The sequence below is a fragment of the Vidua macroura genome, chromosome 3 (genome assembly GCF_024509145.1).
Source record: "Vidua macroura isolate BioBank_ID:100142 chromosome 3, ASM2450914v1, whole genome shotgun sequence".
In the NCBI taxonomy this organism is placed as follows: domain Eukaryota; kingdom Metazoa; phylum Chordata; class Aves; order Passeriformes; family Viduidae; genus Vidua; species Vidua macroura.
The window spans coordinates 7,013,251-7,031,977 of NC_071573.1; the positions used below are offsets into that span (position 1 = coordinate 7,013,251).

The window sequence follows — 18,727 nt, forward strand, 5'->3', positions numbered from 1 at the left end:
CTGTCCATGAGAGCAGTCATTGCTCGTGCAGGAGTCACATTCTCCACCATGATCCCCAGGGTCTGCCTGGCTGCTTTCTGAACAAACTCTGGGGAGTTCCACACCATCTGGAGAAGGACTGGAGCAACCTGATCCACCTCAGAGTCCATGTCCTCCTTCAAGGTTGCAAAGAACTCTCCCAGAGTGACGATTGCAGAGTAGGACACCTTGGAACGGAGGTTGGTCACCTGGGGAAGTCATGAGGGGAAACATAAGAATCACCTTGAAAAGAAATCAGTTGCCTTCAACAGAAGTCCCAGCAAATGACAACACATCCCGCTGTGTCCAGAGGAGCATAAAAGCACAATAACTGCTTTGATTTTAGGCCCTTTTACTAGAAAATTAAAACAAGGTCTGCTTTCAAATCATAAAGGCACAAGTCATCAAGGTAGAAGAGTCAGGTGCTCCTGTTCCAGAAAGCAACACCTGCAGTTGAAGCACTCAGCCAGGAAACAGAAAGCACAGCCTCAGACTAATTTTCAGTGTTGAATTACAGCTTGGGCAGAGATTGGGATTCTGGCAAATAATGTCATTAGTGTCTCAGTTTCTGCATTTGCACGTTGCATTATAAAGGCACCTCACTCAAAGACAAGTGTCAGATACCCGACCTACCAGTAAATACAGCTACATGTACACACAGATCCTACAGACAGCTGACAGACATTAGAAATAGAAGGTCTAAAACCAGAAATGAAGACGCACCCTGAGCACACATGGAGATGAACAAGCACATACCTACTCTACACACCATGAATGAAGTAAGGGGAACAATTCAGAGCACTGTTCTCACCTCGCTGGTAACTGCCATGCAAATATCCCGAAGTCTAGAAAGCAGGACTGCTGAATGGGACTCGGCCAGCTGTTTGATGTTGAAGAGTGCCTTCTCCTTCAGCTCCCTGAAAGGCAAATAACAAAAAGATTGCTATTTCTCTCCATCCAAGAACTAGGCAGCATGCTCTGATATGACCAGGCTGGCAGCTCACCCAAACCACGGGAGGTGCTTTTCAAGGAGCACTCAATGAAATCGTGGAATGCATAGCCACAGGATGGTGTGACTGTCAAAAGCATACACAAATCCAAGAGGCAAAGAGAGGGGTTTAAGAGAGTCCATTTGTGGCCGTTTAAGAAGAGAGGCTTTCTGAAATCTCTGGCACATGGGGTCCCTCTGTCACTGCTTCCTAGAAGCTGTGAGACCGGGCCATGCTGCTGTTTCTTGTCACCTCCCTGTACCTGTCCCTGAGACACAGTCCCATTGGGCTGTTACTGGGGCATTTTCCTTCTTTGTCAGCCCCAGCAGGCAGTTCAGCAGTGAGTCTGCACTGGCACTCTGGAGCTGAGCTTCCCTCTTCAGTCTAGGCTTGTGTGTCACCCACTCCACCACACACATTCCCCAGAAAAGCAGCAGGATGTCCCAGAAGAGTCCAGCTCTGGGCTAGAACTGTTGAAACTCTGGCTTTTCCCAAAACTCCCCTAGCTAAAATAACCCCACAACAGCAACATGTCCTTTAAAACTTGCAAACAACTCCATCCCCCAGCACTTGCTTTCTGCAGGCCCTGAGCCAGAGGAAGGTCTGTGAGGCATCAGGGCTGCAGCACAGGGCTGGTGACCGATCCCACAGGCACCCCTGGGTGTCATCCACACCCTCCACACCTGCAGAAGCTCTCTGCACCTCCCAGAGCAGCAAAGAGAAATGGGGAAGAGAAAGCAGAAGAGAAAGGGCAGAGCAAAGGCAACTGCACAGGGAGATGTGTCGTGGCAGATTTTTCAAGCTTATCCCAGTGTGAATGGAGGTCTTATCCCTGTGTGAATGAAGCATCCACCAGGGAGTGATCAAAAAGACACCAAAAAGAAAACCAATATCACCTAACATTTGTAGGGTTACCACCTCTGGGCCTCCTTCTGCTTGTGCATAATTTTGGCACACATTGCGAGTATTGGCAAAACATCTCAAGCCCATCTGAAGCAGTGTGAAGGAAGAAGTTGAATTCCAAAAGTGCGAGATTCCTAGAGGATTTTCTTTCCTTTTCCTTCTCTTCTGCCATGAGCCCTTCAGGAGTAATGAGAGGCTGAGGGACTTGAAAGCACAGCTCAGTCCATTGCTCAGAAAGAGGAACTCCCTGGAGCTGCTTCTGGGACTCCCATGCAGGAGGTGACAGGGAGACCCTGTCACCTGCCATTGCTGTCAGCAGTGGGAGAAGAGAGAAATTTTACTCAGTCCCACTGGGCCAAGTGGCCCAAGGCAGCCAAATCTGTGCACTCAAAACTGCTGCCATTCTGCTTCTGCCCTTCAGTCAGCAAATCATCTTGTTCCAGAGCTGTCTCTCTTCCCTCAAGATTTCCTCTGCAGCCCCATGGAGCAGCAGGTAAAGTGAGGAAACAGCATGGACCTGCTGCAGCTGGAGCACTGCTGCAGAGCAAGGCCAAGAAAAGGCTGCTGTCAAATCTTTATCCTCTCACTGCTCTGCAGTGGTTTCACCAGTGCCCTTTGGCCCTCTGGGCTCTCGGGGCTCAGAGGCACTAGCAAGACACGCTTCTAACCTGCCTTAACGCTAAGAGGGACACAGAGTGAACGGGGCCTTTCTTACCAGTCATCGCTGCCGAGCAAGGAGAGTGCCTTCAGCAAGGACTGCTGTGGGTCTGAAGAGGCTGTGTCCTTCTGCCCCTTCCCACGGAGCGGCTCCTTTCGGCGCTCGGCACCAGTGGCCGTCTGCGAGGTCACTGTAAGGAGAGGGTCGGCCATGGGCGCTGCAGCCCCGGGCAAGGCACCCCGCCATGGAGCGGCCTGCAGCCCCATCTGCCAGCCAGGCTTCCATGTGGCACACACTGGCACTGGGTCAGAGACTCCCCTGCTGTCTGGCTCCTGGGGCTCCTTGCTTTCTCCCAGCCTCCCCCAGCTGGGCACAGCTCCAGGCTAAACCTGACAATTGCCCCCACAGCTCCCAAGTGCCACAGCTGCCACAGCCAGCGGCAGGATCCTGCGGCCGCAGAGCTCCCACTCCCTGCCAGACAGTGCCAACAGCAGGACTGGCTACCCCAGGAGGGAACCCCTCAGGTGCCTCTCTTGTCTCAGCGCCCTGATTTCCCCCAGCCCTGAGGACAGGGGCACTCTGCAACTCCCTGAGGAGAGACCTGCAGCTGCCTTGTGACGGCACCGAGCCAAGCCTGAGCAACCCAGCCCTGCTGGGCCTGGCTGAATCCCCACGGAGCAGCTACCAGGGAACAGCCATACCTGACTCTTCACACCTGACAGCACCTCTGTTCCCAATGACTTCCAATATTCTAGACAGCAGGCAGCTGAGGGCACATTTTAGCCTACTATTGGGAAGGGAGTCGTTCATGGATTCTTTCCAAGCATCATGAACCTGTCCTCTTTCAGAGGTACACACTGGCTGTATTTCAGAGATGCTGAGGTGAATTGTATTTGCCATCTAATGGATGTGTTTGCCAACTCAGCAGTTTCTAAGCTTTCTCTTGTGGAAAAATGCAATATCCAGAATAGACAGTTGATGAGAAAGCCTTCCAAATGCACTCTGAGGATAAAAATATGCAAATACAGATGCACATTGTTGGCAGACGCACTCTCTTGTTAATTCGTTGACTGGGTTTGCCTTAATTGAATTTGTTGGTAAGGAAAAAAATTTACAAGGTATGAGAAAAATCAGATGATAAATGCATTTCTTATGAAACCCCTTTCTCATCAAAAGCACTGTCAATCAAAAATGTCATGTTGTGCACTCAAAAGCTCATTTTCTAATGTGTAAATGAATACATTTGAGCTGTCTAAAATGATGGAGTATAAATATTGCACAGAATCTAGATGAACTGCTCTAGACTCTAGGGGTTTTGTGCTACCTTGCATGTTCTCACAAAGTATGGAGGAACCATAACATCAAAAAATATTCAGATGGGAGCTAATCTGGCTGTCACTGATGTACCCCAGTCACTGGCATCAGTGATGGCACTGCAGAAGTATGTAGACATGCACATCTAGATTCACTGTGAATGGAGAGCCACGTCAGGCTAGTTCTGCTCAATTCTGAGCATGGAAGCAGCATCACTAGAAAAGAGCATTCCAAGTATCATTCCTGGCTCCCTTCTTCTTATCTCACTCTCCTTGGGATCAGAGCACAGGCGGGCTACCCACAAAAGAGAGACAGGAGCCACTAGGGTCTATCTGCTGTGTATTTGCTGCAGGCAGCAAACGGCCTGGGGGTACCAGGCAGCCCCTCCTGCCTGTCATCTGCTACACACAGCCTTTACCATGACTTTATTCAGCTCAACTTTCCAATGGATCTCTAAGAACTGCACTTCTACCAGCCTGGAGTAACTCAAAAGTAGATTTGCTGTTCATTCTCAGGGCAGGGTCTGGACTCAAGATGCCAGCTGCGCTGGCTCAGGCAGGAGGCAGTTTGTGCTCCTTGTGCATGGACAAACCCGTGCAGGAAAAAGCTGCCACGGAGCAGGCTTACCTGAGGAGTTGCGTGGGAAGCTGCCATCCCCATGGATGATGGGCTTATTGGGCAGTAAGGGCACGTTGTCCTGCTTCCTCAAGACCTTCTTCTTCAAGGCACTACCAGGGGGTTTTCTCTGCACTCTAGAAGCTGTGCCACTGACAGGTGGTAGGCTAAAGGCTGCAGGGACCAAAGAGGAGCTTGTAAGTGGAGGTTGCTGGATAAGGTGACGATGGAAAGGGCCAGGAAACTTGCTGGAGGTGGGTAACATCTCTTTGTTATCCCAAAGAACTCCAAGTATAACAATGATATACCACTTAATACCAAGTATAGCACTAAGATGGGCCAATGATCAGAGAATCACAGAATCTGAGAAGAGTTTGGTTTGGAAGGCACCTTCAAGCGCCATTTAGTCCAACCCCTGTGAGCAGGGACATCTTCATCTCTGGTGTTTTCATTCGAAGGCATTGAATTTTGTTTCTTCCAGGTTGCAGCCTGGTTGAAAAGCATTCTTTTGGACTCAGCTTCCCCGGAGGCTGCTCTCCAGAAGAAAGTCTGAAGCCCCAGTGTACTTTGCTAGACAGAATTTTCTACTCTGCAAGACTTTAGAGGTGAAGGTGGGAAGCTGATATATTCTGCTAGTGACTCAGTGAGGCCATGGGCAAGACACTTCATGCCTCTATATTTTTCTTTGGGAAACAGAAATAAATCCTATGCAAGCTTCCACTCAGATGCAAGCCAAACAGGCCCCCAATCTGATTGCAGCAATGTGCAAAGGGCAAGCAAGTGGTCAAAAAGGACCACCACAAGTGTAGCCACCACTTACTTGCTTCAGCTGCATCCCTGGGCTCAACTGTGTCAGGAAGAAGCTGCAAGAAGCTTTCCTTTTGTCTACTTTTCTTCATCTCTTCCATCAAATGCTCTATGTCCTTCGGCTCTAAGTTCTCTTCAGCCAACTTCCACAAAGCAGCACGGATCTAGTTGCAATGCAAATACATCACAGACTGTAAGCAGAGACACACAAAGCAGACACAACATCTCATCAGGAGCACAGAGTCCATAGAGTGCCATAGGCTTTACTGTAGCTCCATATGCATTCCAATAGTTTCAGAGGAATGTCTCCTGTCCTCAGCTTGGCAATTACACACAGTGAGGTGGAACACTTCAGTACCACAACCTTCTACTGCTGCAACTGCAGCCTATGTCAGGAAGCCCTGCTTGAAGCATGAAAGTCAGAGGAATGCCCCAAGACAGAGGGAGAGCTCACATGGCCAGTGAGCAGGCAGTTCAGTTCCTACAGGCCATGGCAGGAGAATAAAAACCATGTGCAATGCCCAGCAAGGAGGAGTAATTAGCTGTTGCTTAACACTCATGGCCAGGAATTGCTGCTGTTTCTCACTTCCTGCCTTCTGAAGGACTCAGCTCTGAAGGACTCTAAAGGACTTGGTCTCTGAGACCACGAGACCAAAAGGAGGAGTCATGTGAAAACAAGTTGCAGAAACACTGATGTTAATGAGCAGAAAAATTGAGAATGAGAGGGCTGTGAGATACAGCCACAAAGGTAACCAGGAAAAGTCAAGCTCTCCCATTTTATTTTGCAGCCTTGCTTACACTCAGCATTACCATCATTGCTTCTCTGCTTTTGAGGGTGCACTTTGCCCACGTTCACTGATGTGTAGCTTGCTCTGCCATTCAGAACTTCTCTAAAAGAGCATTTGCACCTAAAGAATGCTTCTGGCATGACCTTAGCACCATCTCCAAACCAGTGGCATTGGCACCACTGGAAATAGCCAAGCGATTGCTCTGTAGCTGTCAAATATATTCCCAAGAGAATCCCTATCCTCATCCCCCAGGAGGTGAAGATTATGATTTTCAGTGACATTTTGGGCCAAGTACTAAATAGCCACTGGAAAGGAAGTCTGCTCATCCCTGTCCTCATCCCTTACATTTCCAAAGACGTCCCTCAGCTCTTTATCACTGGTAAGACCAGGACTGGTGGGATGATCCATCTCCTTGGCCTGGCTCAGTGGGAGGCCTGGTAAAGGAAGCAAAGGTTCTTGTAAATATCTGGCAAACTTCAAGTCCCCAAAAATGCCGTGCTGGGCAACAGGCCAGAGAGCTTCCAGGTTGCAGAGCTCCCATAAGACGCAGTGACTGGGATGGAGAGCAGCAAGGTCCATATGCCTCAACCCTCTCCCAAGGCATGGGCTACTGGCAGCAGCCATGACATTACTCTGTTGGCCAGCAGACTGAAACCTGCTGCATGATGAAGGCCACAGCCCCTGGATGCTGGAGAGCCTCTGTGTTTGATAGAGAAGGGCAGAGATGGAGATTGCTCTTGATAGAGATTCTTATCTGCCCTTATTCCTGCTGATTCTAGTAAACATCTTCTTTCTGGGTCCTGAAAGAAGCCCCGTGTTCTAAATCCTGCATGCCTTTAGATCAACATTTTCTTCCCTTTGTTGGAATATTTTAGAGGACATTCAAAGAAAAGCTTAGTATTGAGGGAGTGTTACCCAAATGTGAACTGTGTTCTTAACACTAGATCATGCATCTCCCCCAAGGATTTTCATTCTAACTGTATGAGATGCACCCTCTGTTTCCTCTCCCTGCCCCACAGCTGAGCAGCCCTACAGCTCCATGGGGCACTGGGAGCAGCACAGCTCATTGTAGGAGGCACATGCTGGGCACAACTGTTCCCTGGGAATGTGCACAGGCTCTCCGGCTGGCACAAGACCATTCCTCCCACCAGAGATGGGCCCAGCTCCCCCCTTACCTCTGTGTGAGGCTGAGCCATGCTCAGCCTTCACCCTGTCCTCCCTGGCAGTGACCCTGGGGCCAGCGCTGCTCCGCAGCTCCTGGGCCAAGGCCCCCTGAGCCGGCCGGGAGCCGAGACCTCCATTCCCAGGGGCAGCCTTCGGCACATAGGTCTCCAAGCCAAACAGGTCTGCCAGTTTGCTTGGGAACAGAGGCATCCCAGGTCCTATCTTGCACCAAGAGCTCTTTCCCTTCTTCCTCTGGGCTTTTGTTGTAGGCTCAGAAGAAGCTGTAATTCAGGTACAAGAGAAGAAGCCAGTTAATTCAACTCATGCCTTTACAATCAACCCATCTAATGGGTGAGGAATTCAAAGCACATTTTAGTTACTGAAAAGACTGCTTGTTTTTTTTATTTTTCATGAAACTAGCATCTGTTTAATTTCTCTGAACAATATGGAGCTGGCAAGCCAGGAGAGATGGGTTCTACTCCTTTATGTGTTGCCTGTTGCCTCCCCACTACTACAGGATCCCTTTCCTTCCAAACAGTTGCAAATTCACAGTGGTCTCTAGAATGGGATTCTGTCTAGGAAGGATTGTTTTCAAAAGTAGTTTTCAAGGCCTCTGTTTCTCTAGGTCCCACTCAATCCTAGGTTGAGTTTTGCACTTTTGGGATTTTTCTCTTACTCTTTCCAACAAAGGAAGTGCTGGGACACAAACAATGGCACCAGGTGTTAGACGGAAAAGAAGCTTTGCTTTCTCCTTTAGATGTGCCCAGTATTCAGCGAGCCAGTGTTTGTAGGGAACAAAGCAGTCATCCAAAAGTTCCACTTTTGCTCTACTTATGGGTTCCAGGGCTTTATTCCCTGCTTTCTTTTCAGCTGAGACACCCAAACCCAACATAAATATGACTGGCCACAAAATATTTCTGATCTTGGCTAATACTGTCAATTCAAAATTTTCTCAGTGGAAAGACTAGAGGGCAGGTCATTCTGAAACACTCTCCAAGAGAGCTGTTAGAACTAAGAGAACTAATTCTTTACATGGTTTCACAGAGGATAAAATCATATGGCAGCCAAGCAGTACAAGTGTCTTAAGACTGGGTTTCTTCACCCTGTAGAATGCTGGGGTCAGTAAGAATAGTGAGGCAGGTAAGGTTTAATGAGATAGGTAATTTCTAGTCCAGAATGAATCCAGCAAAAACATCACCTTACTGAGCAGTATTACACCCTAGCTGCATTAGGCATTCCAGATACATATCAGCCATTAAGGAGTCATTCCAAAGTGGCTGTGCCCAGGATTTGGCAGAACTAACCCTGAGAAAAGGGACATGGGGGTCTGATCCCTTTTTCTGCATCAGCCGAATTATTTCTTCAAGTCTCACCTCTCCTATCATTACACACCCAGAGATGGCAAAGGAACAACAACAGTGTCATTGAGGCTTTCATCTTGAAAGCATTGGCTGACCCAGATGCACCAGAGGCCGCAGTTTGTCTGGCACAGTGCTGCTTGTCAAGGATCAGGCAAGGCAGGGAGGGAGGACAAGGCAGAAGGCATCTCCTCCACCAGCCTCAGCCTGCAACACTGACACAGGCAGAGAGAGCCGGGGAAGAGATTTGACATCATGAACCTGCCCTAGGTGGCTTTCGGCTTGTGCTGTCAGAGGATGTCAAACTCAGACCCTGCATAGGCTGCATCCATTTGGCAGTCTCCTTCTCGTTCATTGGAAAATTCCAAAGGATTTTCTGTCATAGGAGGTTTCCCTGATTCTACCAGGGCAAAACCAGGCAATGTCCATGAATCTCCTTCAGATCTCAAAGGCTTCAGCTCAGAAACTGCCCCAAGGAAAGGTTTTCTCCCCCAAGGGCAGGAGGAAGGAGTTGGAACATTTCTCATATTTTGCTAAATGCCTTCTTTTCCCCTACTGATTGTGACACTAGAAAGGCTGCAGGGATATAAAAGCCATGATCAGGATGGAGAGGAATGTTTCCTTTTCCTGTGCTGCATTTCCAGGGCCCCAAGGTACCACCCAACACTTCACACTGAAGGAATTTTCACTGCACCACCAGAGCACACTCCCAATGAGTGGGCTGTGGGAGAGTCCACTGAGCCCATCAAGGAATTGAAATTAATTGTAAAAACTTTTGGAAAGAATCTGTTTTAACCAAGTTTTCCAAATGTAATTTCTGAGTCAAGACTAGAGTAGTCATTTTAGGACAAACATCTCCTGTATCTACCTGCATCTTCAGAGTTCCTGTCTTGGCCTCTGCTGTTGGATCTTGTCCTTGAGAAAATGGAGGACAAAAGAACATATGAGGAGGTAGAAAGAGAAGGGACGGAATGGGCACATCATGAAAGGAGGCACACCTGCTTAGCATGGTCACTCTGGTGAAGGAGGAAATGCAACACATCAACACAACAAAACGCAAAGCTGATTAATTGTCTTTAGGCTTTCTGTTGCTGGAGTCACACAGAGCTGGCCAAGCTCTGGCTGAAACACAGCAGTCATTCTTCAACTTGCATCACAGCTTCCCAACTCTGCTGCCTCTCCGTTTGGAGCCAAGTGGCTCCAACAGCCTCTCTGAAGCAGCAAGAGCTGCTGAGCTGAGACACGAGTCTGTATGCAGGGCAGCTACTTTTGTACTGCGGCCAAAGCTTGACTTTGCCTGCTCGTGCCTTACTCTGATGACAGCCTCGTGCTACATGTGGTCAGAGCACTGCTGTCTCCTGAGAATGATCTTACACCTCCTGGCTCTTTCCAGAACAAAAAGGGTTTTTTCCAACTCAGCTGCTAGGGAAGGATATTCAGATTGCACTTTAAAAGCCCTACCGAAGATTTTCAATTGGAATGATACTGCTATGACTCCGTGTTTAGTGTTGCCATTGGGATAAGAATGACAGCTACATTTTCTCACACATATCCAAGCCAATAACTTTCCATCAGGTACAGTCCTGTGCCTCTTCTCTAGCACCTTGCCTTCTTTGATTTGAAGCCCAGAACAAATATTAAATATCAATCGATTTTACATCTATACCCCAACATTTATCGGGGATCTCATTTCACAGTGGAGGCCCAGGCACAGTGAATTTACACCTGATGATTGCTGAAGCAACACCTGAATTTGCAGACACGTCTCCAGTAGGCAATATTTGCCCAAACATATTCTCCTGGTTCCAGAAGTTGACAGTCAAGGATCACAGCATTCAAAGATCTGCAGGATCCAGACCCATGCAATACAGTTGCCAAGTGACACCACAACCGTTACAGAGGGAAGCAATAGCCAAGTCCAGCAGAGGACCCATCCTGAGGTGCTTTCAAGCCCTGTCTCCTCTTCCTCACCACCACCTCTGCTCTTGGGGCATATGGTGTTTGGTTTGACATTGTAATGGATCATCATGGATGGGCAAAATGGTGAATACACAGAGGTTTGCCTACATACATCGGACAGCTGACTGCGCAAAAAACCTCATGAGCCGTGAAGAGTGAGGTGAGCAGTGCACTGGAGCAGAAGGCAACTTGGCTTACCTCATCTCCTGGGACTCCTGGAAATTCAACTGCAGAGAGCTTGGCAGGGACCCTGCAGCACTGTCAACAGGGGGACTTCCTGCCTTGCGTATAGGGGGGATCAAAGGCAGTCCCAATGACCCCTTCTTCATATCCACACCGATGGAATACAGCATACTCTGGAAAGAGCAGAACACGGTGCTTGGATCAAGCATCCAGTCTGGCCCCAATTCCTGCCTAAAGACACTTCACCATGCATTTGATTGGGTCCTGGCAGGAAAGGTCAGACTTATGGAGCATCTTGGACTAGGACAGGGAAAGGTGACCTAGGAAAGGGAGGTGGTGACGGAGAGACCATGTCCCAGATTTGCCACCTCTCCCCTTGTGGTCAGTTTTCTGCAAGTGTGGCTGCATTCCCAGCAGGCATCCACGTACCTCCTATCAGGATGTTCTGGGCTGCCACTGCCTCCACTGGCCTTTTGGATGGCATGGGAGTGGGTTTAGATCACTATTCTATCCCTGCCCTAAAGGTACCTAACCATAATGGCTGATCTCCAGCCAATTCCCACAAAGCCATTCTGCAGGATGTCAAAACCTGCTTTTCTCAAGCCCCTCATTTCTCTGCTGCTGCCCTTCCCTCCTACAGTTCCCCAGCAGCCTTTGAGCCCAGAGGCTGCTGAGCTCTGGGGATGCTTGCTGCTCTCCAGCTCCCACACTTCCATCATCTCAGGCTCAGTGGCATTTAGGAAGTTCAGCAGAGCTCCCTGCCCTGCTGCTCTCTGCAAGGTCTCTGCCTGCCCAAGTTCCTCCAGGGCCCCCATGCCATGGCCAGGAAGGGGGCTGGAGGCAGTGGGGGCAGATGCACACCCTTCCTTCATATCCCATTATTTCTGGCAGAGCTAAAGAGCTGAATCTGGACTTGTTCAAACTTCACTGAAAGGGTCAGTTTGTGTCAGAGATACTTTGCGCCCTATCTCAGCAAAGCTGAAATCAAGTACCCAAGTTTTTGATTGGACTTTTTTTTTTCCAAAGCGGTCGTTCATCTGCCTCTTCCTTCAGCTCACCACAAACCCAGAACAAGTGCAGGTCCTGGCCCTGCTGCAAAGGCAATCGTGGGTCTGGGCTCTGGGCTGCTCTCCCCATGGCCACCTCCCACCCCTTCCCTTTGGACAAAGCTATGCCAGAGCACACAGCTGCCTAGAAGCTGATGAAGTCTAGAAATAGCAGCAGAGACAGCTGTACAGAGGGTGTGGTTCTCAGAACTCAAAAGCTGAGACAACCTGGAACTGACTTTGCTGGACTGCCTGTTCCAGCAAACGCCTTTTTCCTTCCAAATCAGACACAGCTGACAGAAAACACCACTAAGACCTAGAGATGGTTCACAGATACCCATAGTTTACTAAATCTAGATGGATAGTTTCTCCAGCTTGGACAAATGTAGCTGCTCTGACTGCTTGTTGGTGTTTTCTCAGCCATAAGACAGAAGAGGAGCCATGTCAGGGCCCAGAAACCATTCAAAGACCTCTCCTGCTATTGATCTACGCTGAGGATGTGAAGTCTGCACTACACATCCATTGCAAAGACAGCCTGAAGCACAGTGTCCAGCTGAGCTTTTCCTCAATTCAGCTGCTTCCCTAGGATCACACCACAGGAAAAGGTCTCCAAGCTCAGCCTACAGCCAATAAACTGAAAATCTACTGCATGGGTCTTAACTTGATCTCCTTACCTCATAATTTTTTCCTTCTGAACTCTGCTCCTGGTGTTTTCTACTCTCACCATCATAGCCAGTGACATTTTTCTTGTTCTCTTTCTCCATGCCGTACATTTCATTTGTGTGAGAAGAAGTAGAGCTGCCCCGGATGGGAGGCAACGGCTGGGAGGGAAGCAGCGAAGAGGGACGTGGCCGGAAAGACTTGGAAGAAATGAACCTAATCTCGCCTGCAAAGTGGAAGAATTTTCATTGCACCACCACAGCAGACTCCCAGTGAGTGGGCTCTGGGAGAGTCCACTGAGCCCATCAAGGAATTGAAATTAATTTAAGGCAATTTTGAAAAGAATGGATTTTAACCAAGTTTTCCAAATGTCACCTCTGAGTCAAGATGACAACTGTCATTTTAGGACAGACATCTCCTGTACCTACCTGCATCCTCAGAGTTCTTGTCTTTGATTCTGCTGCTGGATCTTTGCCTTCAAAAAAATAGAGGACAAAAGAACATATGAGGAGGTAGAAAGAGAAGGGACGGAATGGGCACATCATGAAAGGAGGCAAACCTGCTTAACATGGTCACTCTGGTGAAGGAGGAAATGCAACACATCAACACAACAAAATGCAAAGCTGATTAATTGTTTTTTGGCTTTCTGTTGCGGGAGTCACACAGAGCTGGCCCAGCTCTGGCTGAAACACAGCAGTCATTCTTCAACTTGTATCACAACTCCCCAACTCTGCTGCCTCTCCTTTTGGAGCCAAGTGGCTCCAACAGCCTCTCTGAAGCAGCAAGAGCTGCTGAGCTGAGACACGAGTCTGTATGCAGGGCAGCTACTTTTGTACTGCTGCCGGAGCTTGACTTTGCCTGCTCGTGCCTTACTCTGCTGACAGCCTCGTGCTACATGTGGTCAGAGCACTGCTGTCTCCTGAGAATGATCTTACACCTCCTGGCTCTTTCCAGAACAAAAAGGGTTTTTTCCAACTCTGCTGCTAGGGAAGGATATTCAGATTGCACTTTAAAAGCCCTACTGAATATTTTCAATTGCAATGATACTGCTGTGACTCTGTCTATTGCTATCATTGGGATAAACTTGATAGCTACATTTTCTCACACATATCCAAGCCAATAACGTTCCATCAGGTACAGTCCTATGCCTCTTCTCTAGCAACTTGCCCTCTTTAATTTTAAGCCCAGACCTAATCATCAAAAATTGATTGGATTATACATCTATAGCTCAAAATTTTTCTGGATCTCATTCCACACTGGAGGCACTGGCATGGAGCAATAATACCAGATGATTACTTTGGGATCCAATTGCTTCCAAAGAGTTTGCAACTCATTGTAGTCTCCAGAATTTGACAGTTACACTTTGGAAGTAAATGCTTTCGAATCCTATTTTTTATGGTCATTGTTTTTGTAACACCTACTCGGTTCTGGGTTGGGTTTTGTTGGTTGAATAAATTTCTCTTCACAACAAAGGAAGTGCTTGCACATGAACTCTTCCACGCCATGTCAAAAGGAAAAGAACAGGACTGCAATTTGCAGACACGTCTCCAGTAGGCAATATTTGCCCAAACATATTCTCCTGGTTCCAGAAGTTGACAGTCAAGGATCACAGCATTCAAAGATCTGCAGGATCCAGACCCGTGCAATACAGTTGCCAAGTGACACCACAACCGTTACAGAGGGAAGCAATAGCCAAGTCCAGCAGAGGACCCATCTTGAGGTGCTTTCAAGCCCTGTCTCCTCTTCCCCACCACCACCTCTGCTCTTGGGGCATATGGTGTTTGGTTTGACATTGTAATGGATCATCATGGATGGGCAAAATGGTGAATACACAGAGGTTTGCCTACGTACATCGGACAGCTGACTGTGGAAAATGACCACGAAAGATGGGAAGAGAGAGATGAACAGCACACTGGAGCAGCAGATACCTTGGCTTACCTCATCTCCTGGGACTCCTGGAAATTCAGCTGTGGAGAGCTTGGCAGGGACCCTGCAGCACTGTCAACAGTGGGACTTCCTGCCTTGTGTATAGGGGGGATCAAAGGCAGTCCCAATGACCCCTTCTTCATATCCCCACCAATGGAATACAGCAAGGAAGCCTGGAAAGAGTAGAACACAGTGCTCAGATCAAGCATCCAACCTTGTCCCCATTCTTGCCTCAAGACATTTAGATATGCCCTCAACTGGGACCTGGCAGGAAAAGTCAAACTGATTGTGGAGCTTGGACTGGGATGGGGAATGGAAAGGGAGGTGGTGAGGGAGAGACCATGTCCCAGATTTGCCACCTCTCCCCTTGTGCTCAGTTCTCTGCAAGTGCAGCTGCATTCCCAGCAGGCACCCACATGTTGGGCATCCAGATGTTCTGGGCTGCCACTGCCTCCACTGGCCATTTGGATGCCATGGGAGTGGGTTTAGATCACTATTCTCTCCCTGCCCCTTAAGTGCCTAACCGCCAGTGCTGATCTCCAGCCAATTCCCACAAAGCCATTCTGCAGGATGTCAAAACCTGCTTTTCTCAAGCCCCTCATTTCTTCTGCTGCTGCCCTTCCCTCCTACAGTTCCCCAGCAGCCTTTGAGCCCAGATGCTGCTGAGCTCTGGGGATGCTCGCTGCTCTCCAGCTCCCACACTTCCATCATCTCAGGCTCAGTGGCATTTAGGAAGTTCAGCAGAGCTCCCTGCCCTGCTGCTCTCTGCAAGGTCTCTGCCTGCCCAAGTTCCTCCAGGGCCCCCATGCCATGGCCAGGAAGGGGGGTGGAGGCAGTGGGGGCAGATGCACACCCTTCCTTCCTATCCCATTATTTCTGGCATAGCGAAAGATCCAAATCTGGACCTGTTCAAACTTCAGTGAACTTCATGTTCCTGACATGGAAAAGTTCTCACAGTTCTGTCTACAGCACATAAAGGGAAAGTTTACAAAGGACTTAGCTTGGTCGCCTTACCTTATGTCCTTTACCCTCTGAACTCAGCTCCTGTATTTTTATCCTGCCCTCATCACGGCCGCTGCCATTTTTCCCATTCTCCTGCTCTCTGCTGCATATTTGGCTTGGCATGGTGGAAGGAGAGCTCTTTTGGATGGGAGGCAACGGCTTGGAGGGAAGGAGCATAGAGGGATTTGCATGGGAAAACCTCCTGGCAAGAGGATAGCCAGTCAGGCCTGCAAAGTGGAGATACAAATTGTAACAGAGGCCGCAATGCAAACCTAAAGCATCTACAGCTCCATATTTCATGGGACACACTTCCTGGAAACTTCTAAAGAGCTGCACAGGCAAACATACTCCCGTCGGCAGACAGTTGAGGCAGGCCAGGGGAAAGCCCTGACTCACTTCCACAGAGCTACCACAGGAAGAGCCTGGCTCTCTGGGCTGCCCCAGGTCAGCAGGGAGCCCAGAGCCCTGTGCTTTCCAGGAATGGCTCAGCTGCACATGCACCCTCCTGCTCCTCTCCCTGCCTCACAGCTGAGCAGCAGTACAACTCCACGGGGCACTGGGAGCAGCACAGCTCATTGCAGGGGGCACAGGCAGGGCACAACTGTTCCCTGGGAATGTGCACAGGCTCTCCAGGCTGGCACAAGACCCCTCCTCCCACCAGAGATGGGCCCAGCTCCCACCTCACCTCTGTGTGAGGCTAAACCATGCTCACAAGGGAAGAAGCGAGTTAGGTGAACTCCCACCTTTATCATCAACACATCTAATGGGTGTGCCACTCGAGGGGAATGATTTTTAAGTACTGAGAAAATTTCTTTGCTTTTCTTTTTCATGGAACTAGCTGAGGTTTAATTCCCCTCAACACTGTTGAGTTAGCAAGTCTGAAGGGAAAGGTGGAAGGCTCCAATGATAAGAGGGGAAGAAAGATTCCTTCTTTGACGCTGGCCTTCTGGAAATCTCCAGGAAAGACCCACACAGCTGTGACTGCTAGTTCTGCAAACCACAAAGACCTCTCAGCAGGCAGGCAGGCCTTATTGGTGTTTGTATAGCACCGTAATACCATCCTCAGGGTTGGACCCGATCAGCAAGCAGAGGAAGAATGGGAAATTTATCTGTCGTGAGACCCAACACTGAGGGCAAAGAAAGAAACAGGATTTGCATCTCATGACCCTGTCCAATTTGTGGTCAGCTGTGGCCAGAGTCCCTGTTCCTGGCTGACAGTATGACTGACTTGGCTACTCTCAAAAAGGAGAAAGCAGAGTAAACTAATGAGAGAATGTTGTGATGCCATGGGTGTCCTTGCAGGATCATCTGTAGCTGTCAGCCACCTACTCTGACACAGAGCCAGCACTGGCTGGACCAGTTTTCCCTGAAATCTGGTGGGATTCTTTTCCATTTGGCTTCAGCCTTTCAGCTCCTTTCTATCCTCACCTTTTCCTTCAGTGGTCTTTCCTTTTCCAGTGGAATCCATCTTCAAACCCGTGCTTCTGTCTCGCAGAAGTATCTGGGTTTGAATTTGGGAACACTCTCAAAGGTGACAGCGACAGGAGCTTGGTACCCAGCCTTAGAACAAGGTTGGGTGACTCCAATCGCCAGCGCTCGGCACAGAGAGGCAGAGCCAGACGCGTCTCCTGCCGCTGTGGCTGTGTCAACCACAACCATCACAATCCCAGCGTGGGGCTGCCCCTTTGTGATGCAATGGCCCATGGTTTGCTCATTTCCATGGCTGCAAAACCCCACCCCAAGTCCCTCCCTTTCCATTCCCAAGGGCAGCCAGCCCTAAGCCCAGCCAGGCCAGGCCTGAGGGTTTCACACTGTCTAGGAAGTAGACCCTTTCCAAAGCTACTTTTCAAGGCCTTTATTTCTGTAATTCCCACTCAGTTCTGGGTTGCAGCTTGTTGGTGTGGGATTTTCTTTATTTCTCTTCACATCAAACTAAGTGGTGGGACACAAACAATGGCACCAGGCGGTAGATGTAAAAGAAGCTCTGCACTCCCCACTAGAGGACCCCAGGATTCAGCTGGAGAGCTGTAGGGAACAAATTGACCATCCAAACATTCCACTTTTGCTCTGCTTCTTTCTTCCAAGGGTTTATTTCCTGCTCTCTTATTGCAGAGACACTCAAATCCAACATAAACACGATCTGTTTCAAAACATTTCTGATCATGGCAGTTCTTGACAATTCAAAATTTTCTTAATGGAAATAGCCCAGGCAGGTTATTCTAAACAGAGCGGATAAAACTAATCCTGCTTGATTTGGCAAAACTATGCCTGAGCCATGGGACTCGTGTGTCTGATCCCTTTTTTCGTATCTGTAAAATTATTTGTTCAAGTCTCATCTCTCCTATCTATTCAAAGAAGCTTTGTACTCTTCATTAGTATTCAGTGGGCTGATATGATCAGTTTATATGTAGGGTGTAAATTGGCCATGCAAAGTTCTCCTTCATTGTGGCAGGGGTTTATTCCTGCTTTCTTCCCTGCAGACACACCAAAACCCAACAGTAGAATATCTGCCTCACAACAATTCTCAATTTGACTGTCCCTGAAAATTCAAAAGTATACTCAAGAGCGTTTCCCTGCTCCCAGGGACAGGCTTCAAGGCTGGGCTCTCACCTGCACAGAATGAAGAAGAGCTGCTGCACTTGCCAGTGGCTCCGGTGTCTCGCGATCAGTGCTTTGAATGCAACTTTTGTACACACTCTGCCTCTCTGGGCTGAGCAGCATTCCTGGGCATCAACTGCACCGCTGCAGGCCAACATCCTCCAGGCACAGCTGCAGCAACGGGATTGCAACAAGTCCTGGCTGAAGGAGTCTCCAGGCACAGCTGCAGCAACGGGATTGCAACAAGTCCTGGCTGAAGGAGTCTCCAGGCTGCTGCAGCCCTTCACCTGCGGCGGAATCATCTTGCGCTGCCATGGGGGCAGCAAAGGGGGTGACGGGCTCTTTGCAGATGAGGGTCTCCTCCATGTGCTGCTGCTCGCTGGGCTGATACAGCTGCTGGTGCCTTCCCACACATCTAGACTGGGAGCCTGCCTGGAAAAATAACACTGACAGTGCGAGTGCTAGCCACTGATCCCTGCCATGGCACTGCCCACAGGGCATCCTGCCTACCAAACTGCTCCAGTCAGGTGATGTCAGACACCATCAAAATACATTCAAAGGATACATTTTCCACATTGTGTCAAAATCATGGCCATACAGTCCACATGCTGGAGGCAGACTGCTGTTGCCAGAATCGGGGAAGCCCCAGCAGCTGCTCTCCCCATGGCTGGATGGCCATGGCAGCAGAGGCAAGTCTCCCACTGTGCCCACTGCTGTGAGACCCAGTGCTTTGGAGTTG

At 49.1% G+C, this 18,727-nt stretch overlaps 1 protein-coding gene across 1 annotated transcript in view; it reads right to left on the bottom strand.

Annotated features, from left to right (window-relative positions):
- LOC128804518 (TOG array regulator of axonemal microtubules protein 2-like) overlaps window positions 1-17,349 on the bottom strand; it is a 90,634-nt gene extending 73,285 nt beyond the window's left edge. Inside the window, exons 1-7 of the mRNA XM_053972319.1 lie at window positions 16,819-17,349; window positions 15,403-15,617; window positions 14,401-14,561; window positions 12,891-12,937; window positions 12,477-12,688; window positions 10,772-10,929; window positions 9,483-9,529 (exon numbers count right to left, since the gene is read on the bottom strand). Of these exons, the coding sequence (XP_053828294.1) occupies window positions 9,483-9,529; window positions 10,772-10,929; window positions 12,477-12,688; window positions 12,891-12,937; window positions 14,401-14,561; window positions 15,403-15,617; window positions 16,819-16,858 (880 nt within the window). The 5' untranslated portion in view covers window positions 16,859-17,349. The remainder of the gene's footprint in view (window positions 1-9,482; window positions 9,530-10,771; window positions 10,930-12,476; window positions 12,689-12,890; window positions 12,938-14,400; window positions 14,562-15,402; window positions 15,618-16,818) is intronic.
- Window positions 17,350-18,727: the final 1,378 nt, after the last annotated feature.